Raw genomic sequence first — 16,012 nt, forward strand, 5'->3', positions numbered from 1 at the left:
CAAAATATAAAAACAGATGTTCGAGGAATAGGCTTTTCACATTTTTGAATGCAGCCCGTTAATTGCACACGGAAAGCAGGACACTCCCGTTTATCTCGCTTTGACAATAATCTACTTGACATTCTCCAGAAATGGTGAGTTTTTCTAAAGAATACTTTCAATAAGTTATTATATAGTCTTACGTTTGTTTTGCTGTAACAAAATATCCAAAGGTACTCTGTAAACAAAATATATAACAGTAGCTGACAGTGTCCAGGGTGTGGGGTGAACAAGTTTCCTTTTTGTGCATGTTTTGTGTTGATTGAAAACCTATTTTTTGCTGAAATTTATAAGTTTTTTTATTTTTTTAAATTTTTTTTTTTATTCAATAATGAAATTGAGTTAACATGAGACTAAACATAATTTATTTATGTGTTAAAAAAAAACAATCAATTTGAACACCATTCTCCTGGCTTTTCCATTTCACTCGGTTTCGCCTTGTGAAATGGAATAGTCCATATTTAAACTTCTTATTACACTCTACGACATTGAGGCATTGTGTCATATTTCAAATTTTGCTCTGAAAGAATATCAAATAAAATTACGCCCCCCCCCCTCCGTCTTTCCTGATGAATCTATATCATAATTGGAAAATGGGTGCATCACAAAAACTGAATTTGACCATGGAGCCCCAAACCTCTCAAATGTTCAGTATCATTAAACTTGAAGTGACGATCGAAAACATTACACGCGATGCTTAATACACATTCACACATTTTTTTTACCAACAAAATAATGGCAAAATTATTTGAGCTAGAGTAACCATTTACAAACGCCCAGACACAGCATTGTTGAATGCCTGCACTATTTTAAGGCATGTTGTTTGAAAACTGGGGGAAAAATATCGATTTATGAGAAAATCCAGGGTATGGTTTGTAACAATAGCAATCTGTGCTGGAAATAATATCCTCGGTTATAAACAGCTGTTATGGTTGAAAATCTAAATCGAAATTAAATAGTATACCTTTACAGCTGCAATAGCGTCGATTTCGTGTTATTTTTTCGTTTTGTATTTATTATTATATACTTTTTCTAGTAATGAAACCAATGATGTTTCATTAGTGAACTTTAGCGTGAACTTAAAGGCACTGTACACGTTTGGTAATTGTCAAATACCAGTGTTCTCAATTGGTGTATCCCATCATAAGCATACAAACAAGCCTGTGAAAATTTGGGCTCAATTGGTCATCAAAGTTGCGAGAAAATGATGAAAGAAAAACACCCTTCTAGCTAGAAGTCTTTTATTATTTTAGTGAGAAATTACCTCTTTCTCAAAAACTACATTACTTCAGAGGGAGTCGTTTCCCACAATGTTTTATACTATCAAAAGCTCTCCAGTGCTCATTATACCAGGTCAGTTTTTAAGTAAATATTTGTTTTGAGTAATTGAGTAGACAAGGATACTTGCTATGTGAACCAGAAACATGAAGGTTATGAACACCTACGCTGCCACGATCAGTGTTCTGGGTTCGTTTACATGAACTGCCTATCCTAGGAAACAGGACCAACGGTATAAATGTCCCAACCGAGGGACAAATTAAAATATGATAAAATATCTTGCTGGGGATGTGAGCTTGCTTAGAATGACGTCAACAGTGGAAATTTACCTGGTAAGTCTGCTGCCACCTAGCGTGACCAAAGTTAACCGTGTTTCTTGACTATGATTTGATTTTAACCATTTCCAGCGTGAATGTATCTCAATCCACATCGGCCAGGCCGGAGTCCAGATGGGCAATGCCTGCTGGGAGCTGTACTGCCTGGAGCACGGCATCCAGCCTGATGGTCAGATGCCTAGTGACAAGACAGTTGGGACGTGTATGGATTCCTTCAACACCTTCTTCAGTGAGACCGGGTCAGGGCAGCACGTCCCCCGCGCCATCTTTGTCGACTTGGAACCAACTGTCATAGGTAAGACAACCATAAGTAAAACATCGAAAGTGTCTGTTTCTGGGTCAAAAGCCCCAGTAACGGATCTCTAATCATCTTTAATAAGATATTGTGTAACCTGCCAATAATCATCATCATCATCATGATTGAGGCTGTGTTCATCCAGTGTATGATGTAGCGCTCCCCATGTTGACGCCATTCATTTCTATTTCTTGCAGTTCTGGTCCATGTTGTTCCTGCCTATCTTCTTCTCTGTCTACCTCTTTTCCTTTTCTCTACCCTTGGTTGCCAGTATTCTTGTTGCCGTCTCTTGACATTTGTAAGCAGTATGTTTTGCTCGTAAACGTTTCAATGACGTTTCTACTTTTTACTCAAATCCACAGATGAGGTCCGAACTGGCAAGTACCGACAGCTCTTCCATCCCGAGCAGATGATTACGGGCAAGCAGGATGCTGCAAACAACTACGCCAGGGGGCACTACACCGTCGGTAAAGACCACATCGATGTGGTGCTGGACAGGATACAAAAACTTGTAAGCAACTTCAAATTTAGACTGTCTTTAACCTACGAACGCAAAAGTGCCGCTGACGAAACATCACCTCGGACCAATCAAAACACAGACATAGAAAGCTTTTACGTCACTGAAAGTTCATCCAATGAATACATTGTACCCAATGAAATCACTGGTTCTGAAAAGCAAGTAGGGTCTACCTGTCTTTATCATTGCGTTTAAAAACATGGGCCAGTCTATATCTGTACGTGCAAAATGACTACCAACAATTAATTGTAGACCATGAGTGGACAGGAGCCGCGTGTGACGTCAGAGCAAGGGATCAATATCGTAGTAGAGTATTAATGTGCCTTCGATGAAACATGGTTTTTATACATGTTGATTGTAAATAATTTTAATCTCCTTTTTTTCTGGTGGTCTTTTTTCCAGTCTGAAATGTGTACCAGTCTGCAGGGCTTCCTGTTCTTCCATAGCTTCGGTGGAGGGACGGGGTCAGGCTTAACCTCTCTCATAATGGAGCGACTATCAATAGAGTACGGCAAAAAGTCCAAGCTGGAGTTTGCCGTCTACCCAGCTCCACAGACGGCCTCGGCGGTGGTGGAGCCCTACAACTCTATCCTGACCACTCACATCACACTCGAGCACTCTGACTGTGCCTTCATGGTCGACAACGAGGCCATCTACGATATTTGTCAGCATAATCTTGGCATCGAACGGCCGTCGTTTTCGAATCTCAACCGCCTCATTGCTCAGGTTGTCTCCTCCATTACGGCATCACTTCGTTTCAATGGCGCCCTCAACGTTGATCTGAATGAGTTTCAGACCAATTTGGTGCCCTACCCACGTATTCACTTTCCCCTTGTGACCTTTAATCCGGTCATCTCGAAAGAGAAGGCCCACCATGAGACTTTATCTGTCGCTGAGATCACCAATTCCTGCTTCGAGTCTGCCAACCAGATGGTGAAGTGCGATCCCCGTCACGGCAAGTACATGGCTTGCTGCCTCCTGTACCGTGGTGATGTCGTCCCTAAAGATGTTAGTGCTGCCATCGCAACTATCAAGACCAAACGCTCCATCCAGTTCGTCGACTGGTGTCCAACTGGCTTCAAGGTGGGCATCAACCACCAGCCTCCAACCCAGGTGCCTGGTGGTGATCTGGCTAGTTTGAAGCGCGCCGTCTGCATGTTGAGCAACACCACCGCCATCGGTGAGGCCTGGGCTCGTCTGGATCACAAGTTTGATCTGATGTACGCCAAGCGTGCCTTCGTCCACTGGTACGTAGGAGAGGGTATGGAGGAGGGTGAGTTCTCTGAGGCTCGTGAAGATATGGCTGCCCTGGAGAAGGACTACGAGGAGGTCGGGGCTGAAAGTTCGGGAGCAGGTGACGTCGGTGAAGATGGAAATCAAGAATTTTGATCTGGGACTAATTCAATAAATAAATTGTTTCAAAGGCACACGAAACTATTTGTAGTTATTCAAAAAAATGACTGCCATAAAAACTTGCTAACGAGCATTGGAGGGCTGTTGATAGTATAAGACATCGCGCGAAACGGCTCCCTCTGAAGTAACGTAGTTTTTGAGAATGAGGTAATTTTCTTACTCAAATAAAAAAAAGACTTCAGACCTGTAGCCTTTTTTAGGCATCTGCGGAAAGCACACAAAATGTGTCATTACTCCCTTGCAACTTCAACTACAAAATGAGCCAACATATTCACAGATATTTTCTAAACATTATGTTGGGACAATAACCAAACATGTCCAGGGCCTTTAAATAATACGCCAGACGTTTCTCTAAAGCAATTTGAAACTGCAAATTGAAAACTTAAGTTTTGGATTCGATGCTTTTTTGCTTTCTTCTTCTCGATGTTCAATTTGAACTAATATCTGGAGCGGTTGGGTTGATTGTTTTGATTTAAGTTTTACTTTTGAAATTTGGACTGGATTTTTTTTCTTTCTGTGTGATCTTCTTGAATGTGCATTTTGAAAGAATGTTTTTGGTTGCTTACTTCGACTTTGTTTACTTACAGAAATTTGTTATAACAAATTTCTGTAAAATTAAGTTATAATTTTACTTTATTTTTATTATTCGAATTGAAATCAAGTGCAATAAAATTGGGTAAAAATCTATGAGTTATTGTCCATACACGAGCAATTCATTTTATACACATTCATTTAATTTACCAGAGACGGGGTAATTTACTTAGAGTTTATGATGACACTTTCTTAAAAATTGTTGTGTAAAAAACTCAAGATCAGAAATTGCTTTCAAACCAAAGTTTTCAAATTAATTGTAAAAAAATAAATTTGCATTAAAATAGTTCCCCCTTCCGTCTTCAACACGACCTCCTACCATCTTGCCATCAAAACCACGCCTCTAATAACCTCCACTTAGCCAGACAAAGGAGTGGCTAAGACTAAAATTACCCCTAATTCATAATTCATGCTCCATACGCCATGCCACTCAGAAATTCCACTCGTTCCTGCTGACATCTTCACGCCAGCATCTTTGAATAATTACGATCCGCAGCTACCGGCGCATGGCTCTTGCGTGACCCCCCGTCTATCGCGAGTATAAACGGCAGAGTGTTTCGGCCGGTCCGCCAGTTGCAGTTCCTGCTTCCCGCCTTGTGCATAGCTACAGCCGGCAGGAATATCAAAGCTGTCATAAATAAACAAAACAGTTTATATTCTTTCTTCGAACGAATCTTACTCAACAATCAACCAAAATGGTAAGTGGGTTTTATTGCATTTCTCTTAATTGTTTTATAGTAAATAAAGTGAGACTTGAGTTTAAGAATTCGACAGAATTTATTTCTTTTTTTACGAAAATATTTTAAAAAAAATCCATCAATGTTTAACACAATACGGCGACCCTTTTGTTGCTGTTTCATAATTAGTTTGTTATTTTTATAGTCAGCATTTTTACCTAATCACAAAGAATATAATATTTTCATTATTGTAAAGCAGCGCTAGCAATACTGTTGTTTGTTTTGTATGACTGTGTACACGTCTGCTATATAGTCAAAGCCTAACTTATATGTTCGTCATGTAACGATTTTTGACGCAGTCCACATCTCATGACTAACCCAGCGAGTCAAAGGAGTGGCCCGTCTCACAACCAGACTTCTTTAAGGGTAACTGTGTTCATTACATAATATACATAGGAGGGACCATGCTTAAATTTCTATGTTGTGTTTTCAATATGACCTGTCTAATGATAGAGTATACCTCATACTGGAAGATACATTTTTCCCTGATTTTTTGTTGGGCCAATCTCTTGAAGAGCTCAGATTGATTTTCACTGTAAATCAGTCGTAGTTGCTCAAAACAAAGTTCGATGTCACAATACAAATCACTATGATAATACTGAATATTTTATTTATTTATTTATTTATTTCTTGTTTATCCTGGGAAATCCATTCAGTAAGAAAAACTCACTGATCTCCCATGGATCCCAGCTAATAACAATCTACAGAAGTGCACTTAAGATAAAAGATTACAAATTTACACAGAAAAAAACATTGCACATTCATTTAAAAAAGCACTAGATCCAAGCACACATACATTTTGAAAACTACAAACATTGTTTTTAAATAGGACGAAGAAATTTAAAGGGGGAAAAATACACATCCACTAAAAACACACAACCAAAAAAAAAACACAACAGATTAACCACAATTATATTCTTGCGATGAATTTTATTCCGTTGGGAAATTGGCCTCTAGTCCGATTATTATTGTAAAGATGCTTACAAGAGTGAAAGAGAAGAACAAAAGAGGGTTGGTGACTCACTTCTCAGTAGCCGAAATGGTACCAGACTATTTGACCCTACAGCCTCAGTTTGGTTTACATTGACTTGAATGGGGGTTAAGATGGCTCTATATAACATACCGGGAAGTCTTTCAGGCCTAGATCTGCGCTCTGAGGTCCAGAGTTGGGTCCCAGACGGGAAAATCATATACATCACAAACATCTGTTATGATCATGACGTCATATCTGAGACTTGAATTAATTATGATAAATACAATAACAGTACTGCTGTGGGAACCAAGTCTCTTCTAATTAGATTTTTTCTTTTTATTTAAGTCAAGCGTCCAGTTCCCGTAGGGAAGTGATTAAGTATGTCTTTAAAGGTACACGATTGGTAGAGCTAACAAAATAGTCACAGATATATAGTTCATGTTTTGTTTGATCAACCATAATACATGAAAATAACAAACCTGTGGAAATTTTGGTTCATTGAGTTCGTTGTGTGACGCAGAAGAGAATTGTTGAAACATCCATGCATATTCTAGTATGTAAACACATTGTCCCTTTTGATTGTAAGAACCGACATCAGCTGTTGCTGTTTTTAAAGGCAGTAGACACTATTGGTAATTACTCAAAATAATTATCATCATAAAACCTTAATTGGTGACGAGTAATGGAGAGAGGTTGATGGTATAAAACATTGTGAGAAACGGCTCCCTCTGAAATGCCATAGTTTTTGAGAAAGAAGTAGCTTTCCACGAATTTGATTTCGAGACCTCAAGTTTAGAACTTGAGGTCTCGAAATCAAGCATCTGAACGCACACAACTTCGTGTGACAAGGGTGTTTTTTATTGCATTAATATCTCGCAACTTCGACGACCGATTGAGCTCAAATTTTCACAGGTTTGTTATTTTATGCATATGTTGAGATACACCAAGTGTGAAGACTAGTCTTTGACAATTACCAATAGTGTCCAGTGTCTTTAAAGGTTTCCAAGTTCTGTTTTCTCAAATATGACTCATGATATATCAACACAATTTTAAACTATTGTCATTTCAATTTGTTTGAAGTACGTTAGTGTTTATATATAACCTTTTGCTGTGTATAACTACTGAAATTGCATTTGCACTCGTCAGTTGTGTGTCGCAGCAAGATATCATTGTGTCCGTAGAAAAAAATGTCAGAGCCAGGAGTGTTGATGATGACTCAGCGTTGACGGCGGCTCGACCAAACAGAATGCTCGACATTGAATAAATTAGCATAAACCAGGACGCGGATGGAATTATAGCAATCTGAAATGCTATCAATTGCAATAAATATAGACCTATTCTCTTAATTATAGAATATAAACGCATAAAATTTGTTTGATTATAAAAACAAATTAATAACTAGTTTCATTTATTGTGTTTGTATTGTTTCATTTATTTTTTAATAATTTTTTTTTGCAATTTCGTTTTACAGTTTTCTTTTGTTATTATTAAATATTAAACAAATTTTTTTTTTCATTTTGTCAGGTTTTGTGATAGCTTGTATTTCAAATCATTCTTTTTCTCCCAACACTAATTTCAGCGTGAATGTATCTCAGTCCATGTCGGCCAGGCTGGAGTCCAGATGGGGAATGCCTGCTGGGAGCTGTACTGCCTGGAGCACGGCATCCAACCCGAAGGACAAATGCCCAGTGATAAAACCCTCGGAGGTGGAGACGACTCCTTCAACACCTTCTTCAGCGAGACCGGTGCCGGCAAGCACGTCCCCCGTGCCGTCTTCGTTGATCTGGAGCCCACAGTTATCGGTACGGAATCCACCAACCCCACAGTGACCCGGTCCACACCCCACCCCACATCGACGACCCCCCCCCCCCCCCCCACCCTTCAAAAAAAGAAGGAAAACTTCTACCTTGAATGCTCGCTCTTGTCCTTGCACCAAAGAAGTACACACAGAATAGCTCAATATTAAGATATGTCTTTCTAGCCTGCTTCACTCCACTGCAGGAGAAAGCCTCTTCACTAATTCTACATTTCACTATACCCTTCGCTATTATTTCAGAATTTTTTTTTTCCACAGCTGACGTCGTGTTTAAACACATCACCTTAAGTTAAAATTTGAAAAAATTATTTCAATATGATGATGAAATAATCGTTTCGAAATTAACCTTAAATCTCCATGTCATCAAAACCCAGAACATGTATTAGAGAATCGACCTCCAAATCACAGATTTTGCTTAAATAAGTCTGTGTCACTGTTCAACTTCTTGGACTCAATAAAATATTCCTTTAACCATTACCGGTAACCATTTATAATTGTATTAACCGTGTTGCCATTGGCTTTAAACTACCAGCTTATGTTGTTATCAAAATGCAAAACAAATACATAACCAGATGACAAAAAGCTAGCTTTCGATTTTTCAATACCGCCCTTTTGTGATGGACCAGTAACGCTTATAATTATAATTTTGTAAGCCAACTACAAAACAAATGCATGATTTTATTCATATGGCTAAAAGCTAGCTTTCGTTTTTGAAATACCGTCCCTTTGTGATGGACCAGTAACGCTTATAATTGTAATTTTGTAAGCCAAGTACAAAACAAATAATATTTAGTCATGTGGCTAAAGCCTAGCTTTCGATTTTTTGATACCGTCCCTTTGTGGCGGACCTTTAACGCCAATGGGTGAGATGGAGAATGCATCCCTGCTGCATCACTTGACATATACTGCCTCCTCCCTGAGCAGGAGGATGACTCATGCGATCACGTGAGTCAGCCCTGATCACGTGGGGAGAAATGCAAGCAATCCCTGACACGGGTGGTGACTCATGCTCATGAATTATTCATTTATGCAAATCAAGTTCGGTACTTCCTTGGGGATAACGTAACATAGTCGAGTGTTTGTGTCATATTAGAATTACAAGAATTGCTTTGCGTATTGTTGAGAGCTGTGGTACATTAATTATGATAATTATGTTGCCCAGACGTGCTGTATGATGTCACCATTATGTGTAGACCAGACTGTATTGTGGCCTAGAAAACATTATGCAGTCTGCCTGTATTACAATTTTGTTCTGGAAGAAACTGTGGTTTACAAATAATCATTTCGAGATCAAATGAATGTTCTCAAAATTAACTTCTGTAAACCAATTCACAAAAAGGTTTCGGCTGAGATATTTAGATGTTTTTTTTTGTAATGTAAATTTAAGATTTAGTTTTGTTGGGTTGCTTTTAGGTGTTTGATTGCTGTTGTATTTGTTTATAATATCAAGTAATAAACTACAATTTTTGTTGTATAATGTCACAATTTGAAATCACAATTAATCGTTGAAGCCTTTGACAACTTGCGTTTCGAAACAAATGAGAAAAGTGACTATTAACAATTTTGTATTAGAAGATAGCAGCTGTTGCTGTTGCTCTGTTGTTGTTGTTGCTGTTGTTCCTGCTGGTGTTATTATTCTGGTTGTAGTTGTTGTTGTAGTTGTTGTTTGCTGTTGCTGTCGTTGTCGTTGTCGTTGTCGTTGTCGTTGTCGTTGTCGTTGTCGTTGTCGTTGTCGTTGTCGTTGTCGTTGTTGTTGTTGTTGTTGTTGTTGTTGTTGTTATGCTGTCGTTGTTGTTGTTATGTTTTTGCTGTTGCAAATTCAATTGGGTGTGTTTCATTTAATTTATCCATAGATGAGGTCCGAACTGGAAACTACCGCTCGCTCTTCCACCCTGAGCAGCTGATCACAGGCAAAGAGGATGCCGCCAACAACTACGCCAGAGGTCACTACACCGTCGGCAAGGAGCACATTGACCTCGCCTTGGACAGAATCAGAAAGCTGGCTGACCAGTGCACCGGTCTTCAGGGTTTCCTCATCTTCCACAGCTTCGGTGGTGGTTCCGGCTCTGGCTTCACATCCCTGTTGATGGAGCGTCTCTCTGTCGACTACGGCAAGAAGTCCAAGCTGGAGTTTGCCATCTACCCCGCCCCTCAAATTGCATCTGCTGTCGTGGAGCCTTACAACTCCATCCTCACCACTCACACCACCCTTGAGCACTCTGACTGTGCTTTCATGGTCGACAACGAGGCCATCTACGATATCTGCCGTCGCAACCTCGACATCGAGAGACCAACCTACACTAACCTTAACCGTCTCATTGCCCAGGTTGTTTCCTCCATTACTGCGTCGCTTCGATTTGATGGCTCCCTCAACGTCGACCTGACGGAGTTCCAGACCAACTTGGTGCCCTACCCACGTATTCACTTCCCTCTTGCCACCTACGCACCAGTCATCTCTGCTGAGAAGGCCTACCATGAGCAGCTGACCGTTGCAGAGATCACCAATGCCTGCTTCGAGCCCGCCAACCAGATGGTGAAGTGCGATCCCCGTCACGGCAAGTACATGGCTTGCTGCCTCCTGTACCGTGGTGATGTCGTCCCCAAGGATGTCAACGCTGCCATCGCAACCATCAAGACCAAGCGTACCATCCAGTTCGTCGACTGGTGTCCAACTGGCTTCAAGGTGGGCATCAACTACCAGCCACCTACCGTGGTGCCAGGTGGCGATCTGGCCAAGGTGCAGCGTGCCGTCTGCATGCTTAGCAACACCACCGCCATCGCCGAGGCCTGGGCTCGTCTGGATCACAAGTTTGATCTGATGTACGCCAAGCGTGCCTTCGTCCACTGGTACGTAGGAGAGGGTATGGAGGAGGGTGAGTTCTCTGAGGCTCGTGAGGATCTGGCTGCCCTGGAGAAGGACTACGAGGAGGTCGGGATAGACTCTAATGATAACGAAGACGAAGACGAGCCAGAGGAATATTAACAGGTCTAATTAGCAGCAACCAGTTCAGCACCTTCAAGTTCAATTAGTTGCTACCAAAAGTTCATTTTTTACAAGTAATATCACACACTGAAGCACTTTATTAACTCATTAGACCCCCGGCAACTTCCAATTTCTGAGGCTGTTTAATTCGACGAATCGTTCAAACACATACGATGTCATAGGCATGTTCTCAACTTACAATGACTCTAATGCAACGTTGTCTAAGTGCCCTCTCGTGGCAACTTTCCTTCAATGGAACTTGCTTCTTTTTTCCATAACCATAAGTGTTTGTATATTTAGACGGCGCGCAGTATTTTCCTCAATTTTTAATCAAAATTGTTAACTAAATTTAATACGCTGCTCTGATGTCGCTATCTTGTATTATTATGCACTATTCCCGTGTAATATAATCCATAGTGCCTTTGTGCAAAATTAGCGATGCATGTCTGAATATACAATACCGAAATAGTTCCCTTATATGCACTGGACACTATTGGTAATTAATCAAAATAAGTTTTGGCTTAAAAACTTAATAATTAAAACTGGCAACAAGCAATGGAGAACTGTTGGTAGTATTAAAAACATTGTGCGAAACGGCTCCCTCTGAAGTAACGTAGTTTTCGAGAAAGAAAGAATTTTCCACTAAATTATGAGTTTGATTTCGAGACCGTGGAATTAGATTTTGAGGTTTCGAAATCAAGCATCTGAAAGCACACAACTTCGTGTCAAGGTTTATTATCTTTTATTATTATCTCGCAACTCCGACGACCAATTGAGCTCAAATTTTCACAGATTTGTTGTTTTCACCTTATGTTGAGAGGACTGGTCTTTGACAACTGCCAATATTGTTCATTGTCTTTAAAAAGCATAATTCAAAACGAGTAGTGCTTTTCGAATAAATATGATATTATAACCGTATGCTTGATTCATATACAGAACTGAGTGTGCTTTCATGATAGTAGTCGATCAATGTTTCTGTAGTCAACACTACAATATTATACAAGCAACTTCTGGTCTCGATTTTTAATCGATAATTAATAGTAGCTTATCGACTAGGAAGGTGTCTATCAGAAGTGTATAAGTCGGTCAATAATAATCGTTAATAAATTGCTGAGTGTAACTGTAATATTGCGCAACTATTACACCTTCGAATTTCATCGCATTGTGCACCCCCATATCCCACCCCTGTTAAATATCACTGTACAATAACAATATCACAGCTCTATTATTTTCCAAATTCACCGATCAAATTTTGTCCGAATGCATTAAAAAATTGATCAAGCATTATTGAATGTGTCGTGTGGTATTCACTTCAGGTTGTCCCCGGTACCAGTTGTTATGATACCCCCTATAAACAAGTAAACAAGGTGGACAACAATTAATATTTGGCTGTGACGGGTGTTGTGAAGACCCAAGGAGTGATCAAAATTAAAAAAAGGAAGGGTGTATAAATAGCACCATGCGTTGTCAAAAACTAGTGATGTTTTTTTTTGGTAATTATTTGAACTCCCTATGACATTTAAGGCAGTGGACACCTTTGGTAATTACTCAAAATAATTATTAGCATAAAACCTTCCTTGGTAATGAGTAATGGGGAGAGGTTGATAACACATTGTGAGAAACGGCTCCCTCTGAAGTGACGTAGTTTTCGAAGAAAGAAATTTTCCACGAATTTGATTTCGAGACCTCATGATTAGATTTTTAGGTCTCGAAATCAATGACGATAACCAATTGAGCATAATAATGTTGAGATACACCAAGTGAGAGGACTGGTCTTTGACAATACCAATAGTGTCCAGTGTCTTTAAAAATAAGTTGTCTCTGTGACATCACTATCGTTACGAGAGGAAAGCCCTTGAAAATGTCCATCCAAGGGTGCTAAACTTGTTTAGATTGAGCAATGATTTGGGGTCAAATTGACCCGTTGTACTTTTGATTTTCTCTGTGCACAAAAATCCCGTAGGGAGGCTTGCTGAGTTCGTTTCGGAGCACAGCCGCCTACTTATAATTTTCGGTATCAAGAAGCCGCTCTAAAACTTTGAAATTTGAATTAAGGATTTTTTGTTAAAAAAACTGCAAGGGGTTAAACTTGTTCTTTCGACTGATTTTGGGCCATTTTATTTTTCGGCCAATTTTTAAAAATGGGCCTTTTTGAGCCAGGATTTTTGGTGAAAAAACTGCAAGGGGTTAAACTTGTTCTTTTGACTGATTTCGGGCCAATTTATTTTTCACCCAATTTTAAAAAAAGAGGCCTTTTTGAGCCAGGATTATTTGTTATAAAAACCGCAAGAGGTTAAACTTGTTCTTTTGACGGATTTGGGGCCTTTTAATTTTTAGGCAAACTTTTAAAGATGGGCCCTTTTGAGCCAGGATGTTTGGTTTAAAAAACTGCAAGGGGTTAAACTCGTTCTTTTGAATGATTTGGGACCATTTTATTTTTTGGCCAATTTATAAAAATTGGCCTTTTTGAGCCAGGATTTTTGGTTTAAAAAACTGCAAGGGGTAAACTTGTTCTTTTGAATGATTTGGGACCATTATATTTGTCGGCCAATTTTTTAAAATGGGCCTTTTTGAGACAGGAGTTTTGGTTTAAAAAACTGCAAGGGGTTAAACTTGTTCTTTTGAATGACTTTGAATACGGCCAAAGTGCCATGAATTTCAAGCCGGGGAGGGCACTCTTCAAGGTATTTTGGAGGCTAAGGCCGTGTCCGAAACGGCGACTTCGGCTACAGCTACGGCTAGATCGCGCGCGTCTGCTATTCTTCAACACTGGTAGACGCGCTGATCTAGACGTAGCTGTAGCCGAATTCGTCGCTTCGGACACGGCCTAAGTTCTTACGCACTCAAGAGGGCGCTGTAGCAAAAACTTTTGGATGCCGAGTACTCACGGCCACTAGAGGGCGCTATAACATGTAAACTGTTAGGCAATCAAAATGATGGAAAAATGCATGTTTTTTTTGTATAAGTGCCCTCTTCTGACTAAAATAACATGTTTTGCTGTAAAAACTGCCCTAATGAGCCCCTTTCCGATCCTGCACCAAAATCCATCCAGTCAAAAAGGCTCAATAAATTGGCCGAAACTTAAATTGGTCCCAAATCAGTCAAAGGAACAAGTTTAACCCCTTGCAGATTTTTAAACCAAAAATCGTGACCAAAAAAGGCCCATTTTTAAAAATTGGCTGAAAAATAAAATGGTCCCAAATCAGTCAAAAGAACAAGTTTAACCCCTTGCAGTTTTTTTAACCAAACCCAAAAAGGCCCATTTTTAAAAATTGGCGAAATAAAATGGTCCAAATCAGTCAAAAGAACAAGATTAAATAAAAAGACAGACTCAACATGAATATATAAACTTATTGAGCAATTCGTTTACAACACACAGATGTATTCATTACAATGCACGTATTTTATTTTTTCCTCAAGTTCTCTAAAACGCCCTTTTCCTCTCTTTTATTATTCATCGTGAGAGCCAAGGAGTGAACGATGTTTTTTTTCTGTTGACTTGTTGCAACAGCCATGCAACCAAAATTTAATGAGCATAAGAGTGAATTTCTGGCACAGCAATGTACTTTATCCTATTTTCAAAGAGAACAGCTGAACAACCACAATTAGAAAATTGATGACCTAAATAGTTGTGCCAGTATTACATTGGATATTACACTCATAAAAGTAATGTACTTTATCCAGCAATGTACTTTATCCTATTTTCAAAGAGTACAGCTGAACAACCACAATTAGAAAATTGATGACCTAAATAGCTGTGCCAGTATTACATTGGATATTACACTCATAAAAGTAAAGGGTAAGGTATTGTATAAATGCACCATCGCAAGCGTTTAATTTATTTGTTTCATAATTTTGCCTATATCATCCTGGTAAGGCTAGTTAAAAGCAGGGCCACCACGTGCAGGTCCCAGGATACCAGCCCCGACACCCCCGGGAGATCATAAGGGCCCTCATACTATATTAAATCAGCGCCCAGGTCCATGCCCCCGTCTGAGGGGGGCACCCCCTACTCCCGAGAGCGGCCCCTAGTCACATGGCCAAGACTAGGAACTAACCCGTTTGGTCAACCATAGTTTGTGATAACACCGGAGTGCACCTTTAAGATCAACCACCAGATGTGAAACAACCGGCCGGGCTAAGACCCCACATGCCACGTGCATGTGTCCAAGTCCCTTTTCGCAATAAGTCTGGAATTTCCCATGCTTTGTACTTCTGGATTCCAAACAATTAGTTAGGGTTAGTAGTAGGGTTAGGGTTAGGGATAGGGTTAGGGTTAGGGTTGGGGTTGGGGTTGGGGTTAGGGTTAGGGATAGGGTTAGGGTAAGGGTTAGGGATAGGGTTAGGGTAAGGGTTAGGGATAGGGATAGGGATAGGGTTAGGGTAAGGGTTAGGGATAGGGTTAGGGTTAGGGATAGGGTTAGGGTTAGGGTTAGCGCCGCACCACCAAGACATCCCTAAAACACGCCCAGGAGATCATAAGGTCCCTCGTACTCTAATTAAAGAGCGCCCAGGTCCATGCCCCCGTCTGAGGGGGGCACCCCCTACTCCCGAGAGCGGCCCCTAGTCACATGGCCAAGACTAGGAACTAACCCGTTTGGTCAACCATTTTGTGATAACACCAGATGGTGCACCTTTAAGATCAACCACCAGATGTGAAACAACCGGCCGGGCTAAGACCCCACATGCCACGTGCATGTGTCCAAGTCCCTTTTCGCAATAAGTCTGGAATTTCCCATGCTTTGTACCTCCGGATTCCAAACAATTAGTAAGGGTTAGTAGTAGGGTTAGGGATAGGGATAGGGTTGGGGTGAGGGTTAGGGTTAGGGATAGGGTTGGGGCCCTAGGATCGCCAAGTAGCGCATAAAAACGCAAAATATGTGCTTGCTTGCAATGGTGTACTTATTTACAGAAATGTTTTAGGTAGTTTAAAAAAATTAGTTGAAAAACACCATTAAAACATGTCAGCCTAATAACACATTTAGAATAATTGAAAAAATTTCAAAAAAATTACAGGGTGGTTAATTCATAACTT

The 16,012-nt window shown here is 40.1% G+C and overlaps 2 protein-coding genes across 3 annotated transcripts; both read left to right on the plus strand.

Annotated features, from left to right (window-relative positions):
- Positions 1-4,544, plus strand: LOC139946738 (tubulin alpha chain-like). 2 transcript variants are annotated; one of them, XM_071944403.1, is made up of 4 exons: positions 1-134; positions 1,725-1,947; positions 2,310-2,458; positions 2,867-4,544. In XM_071944403.1, the coding sequence occupies exons 1-4, from the start codon at positions 132-134 to the stop codon at positions 3,851-3,853; spliced, it is 1,362 nt and encodes a 453-aa protein (XP_071800504.1). In that variant the 5' UTR covers positions 1-131; the 3' UTR covers positions 3,854-4,544. The 2 variants fall into 2 exon arrangements, with proteins under 2 accessions (XP_071800504.1, XP_071800503.1); XM_071944402.1 differs by lacking the exon at positions 1-134 and adding an exon at positions 1,516-1,649.
- Positions 4,545-5,019: 475 nt separating this feature from the next.
- On the plus strand, positions 5,020-12,434 carry LOC139946740 (tubulin alpha-1A chain-like). Its single transcript, XM_071944406.1, has 3 exons — positions 5,020-5,166; positions 7,758-7,980; positions 9,848-12,434. The coding sequence occupies exons 1-3, from the start codon at positions 5,164-5,166 to the stop codon at positions 10,975-10,977; spliced, it is 1,356 nt and encodes a 451-aa protein (XP_071800507.1). The 5' UTR covers positions 5,020-5,163; the 3' UTR covers positions 10,978-12,434.
- Positions 12,435-16,012: the final 3,578 nt, after the last annotated feature.

The sequence above is a fragment of the Asterias amurensis genome, chromosome 14 (genome assembly GCF_032118995.1).
Source record: "Asterias amurensis chromosome 14, ASM3211899v1".
In the NCBI taxonomy this organism is placed as follows: Eukaryota; Metazoa; Echinodermata; class Asteroidea; order Forcipulatida; family Asteriidae; genus Asterias; species Asterias amurensis.

What these genes read in the sequence shown, in the direction of transcription:
- LOC139946740 (XM_071944406.1), top strand. An exon ending in TCTGGAGCCCACAGTTATCG is followed by an intron (nt 7,981 to 9,847) that starts GTACGGAATCCA and finishes ATTTATCCATAG; the next exon opens with ATGAGGTCCGAACTGGAAAC.
- LOC139946738 (XM_071944402.1), top strand. Translation starts at nt 1,584, where the DNA reads ATGATAAAATATCTTGCTGGGGATGTGAGCTTGCTTAGAATGACGTCA. An exon ending in CAACAGTGGAAATTTACCTG is followed by an intron (nt 1,650 to 1,724) that starts GTAAGTCTGCTG and finishes AACCATTTCCAG; the next exon opens with CGTGAATGTATCTCAATCCA. An exon ending in TGGACAGGATACAAAAACTT is followed by an intron (nt 2,459 to 2,866) that starts GTAAGCAACTTC and finishes TCTTTTTTCCAG; the next exon opens with TCTGAAATGTGTACCAGTCT.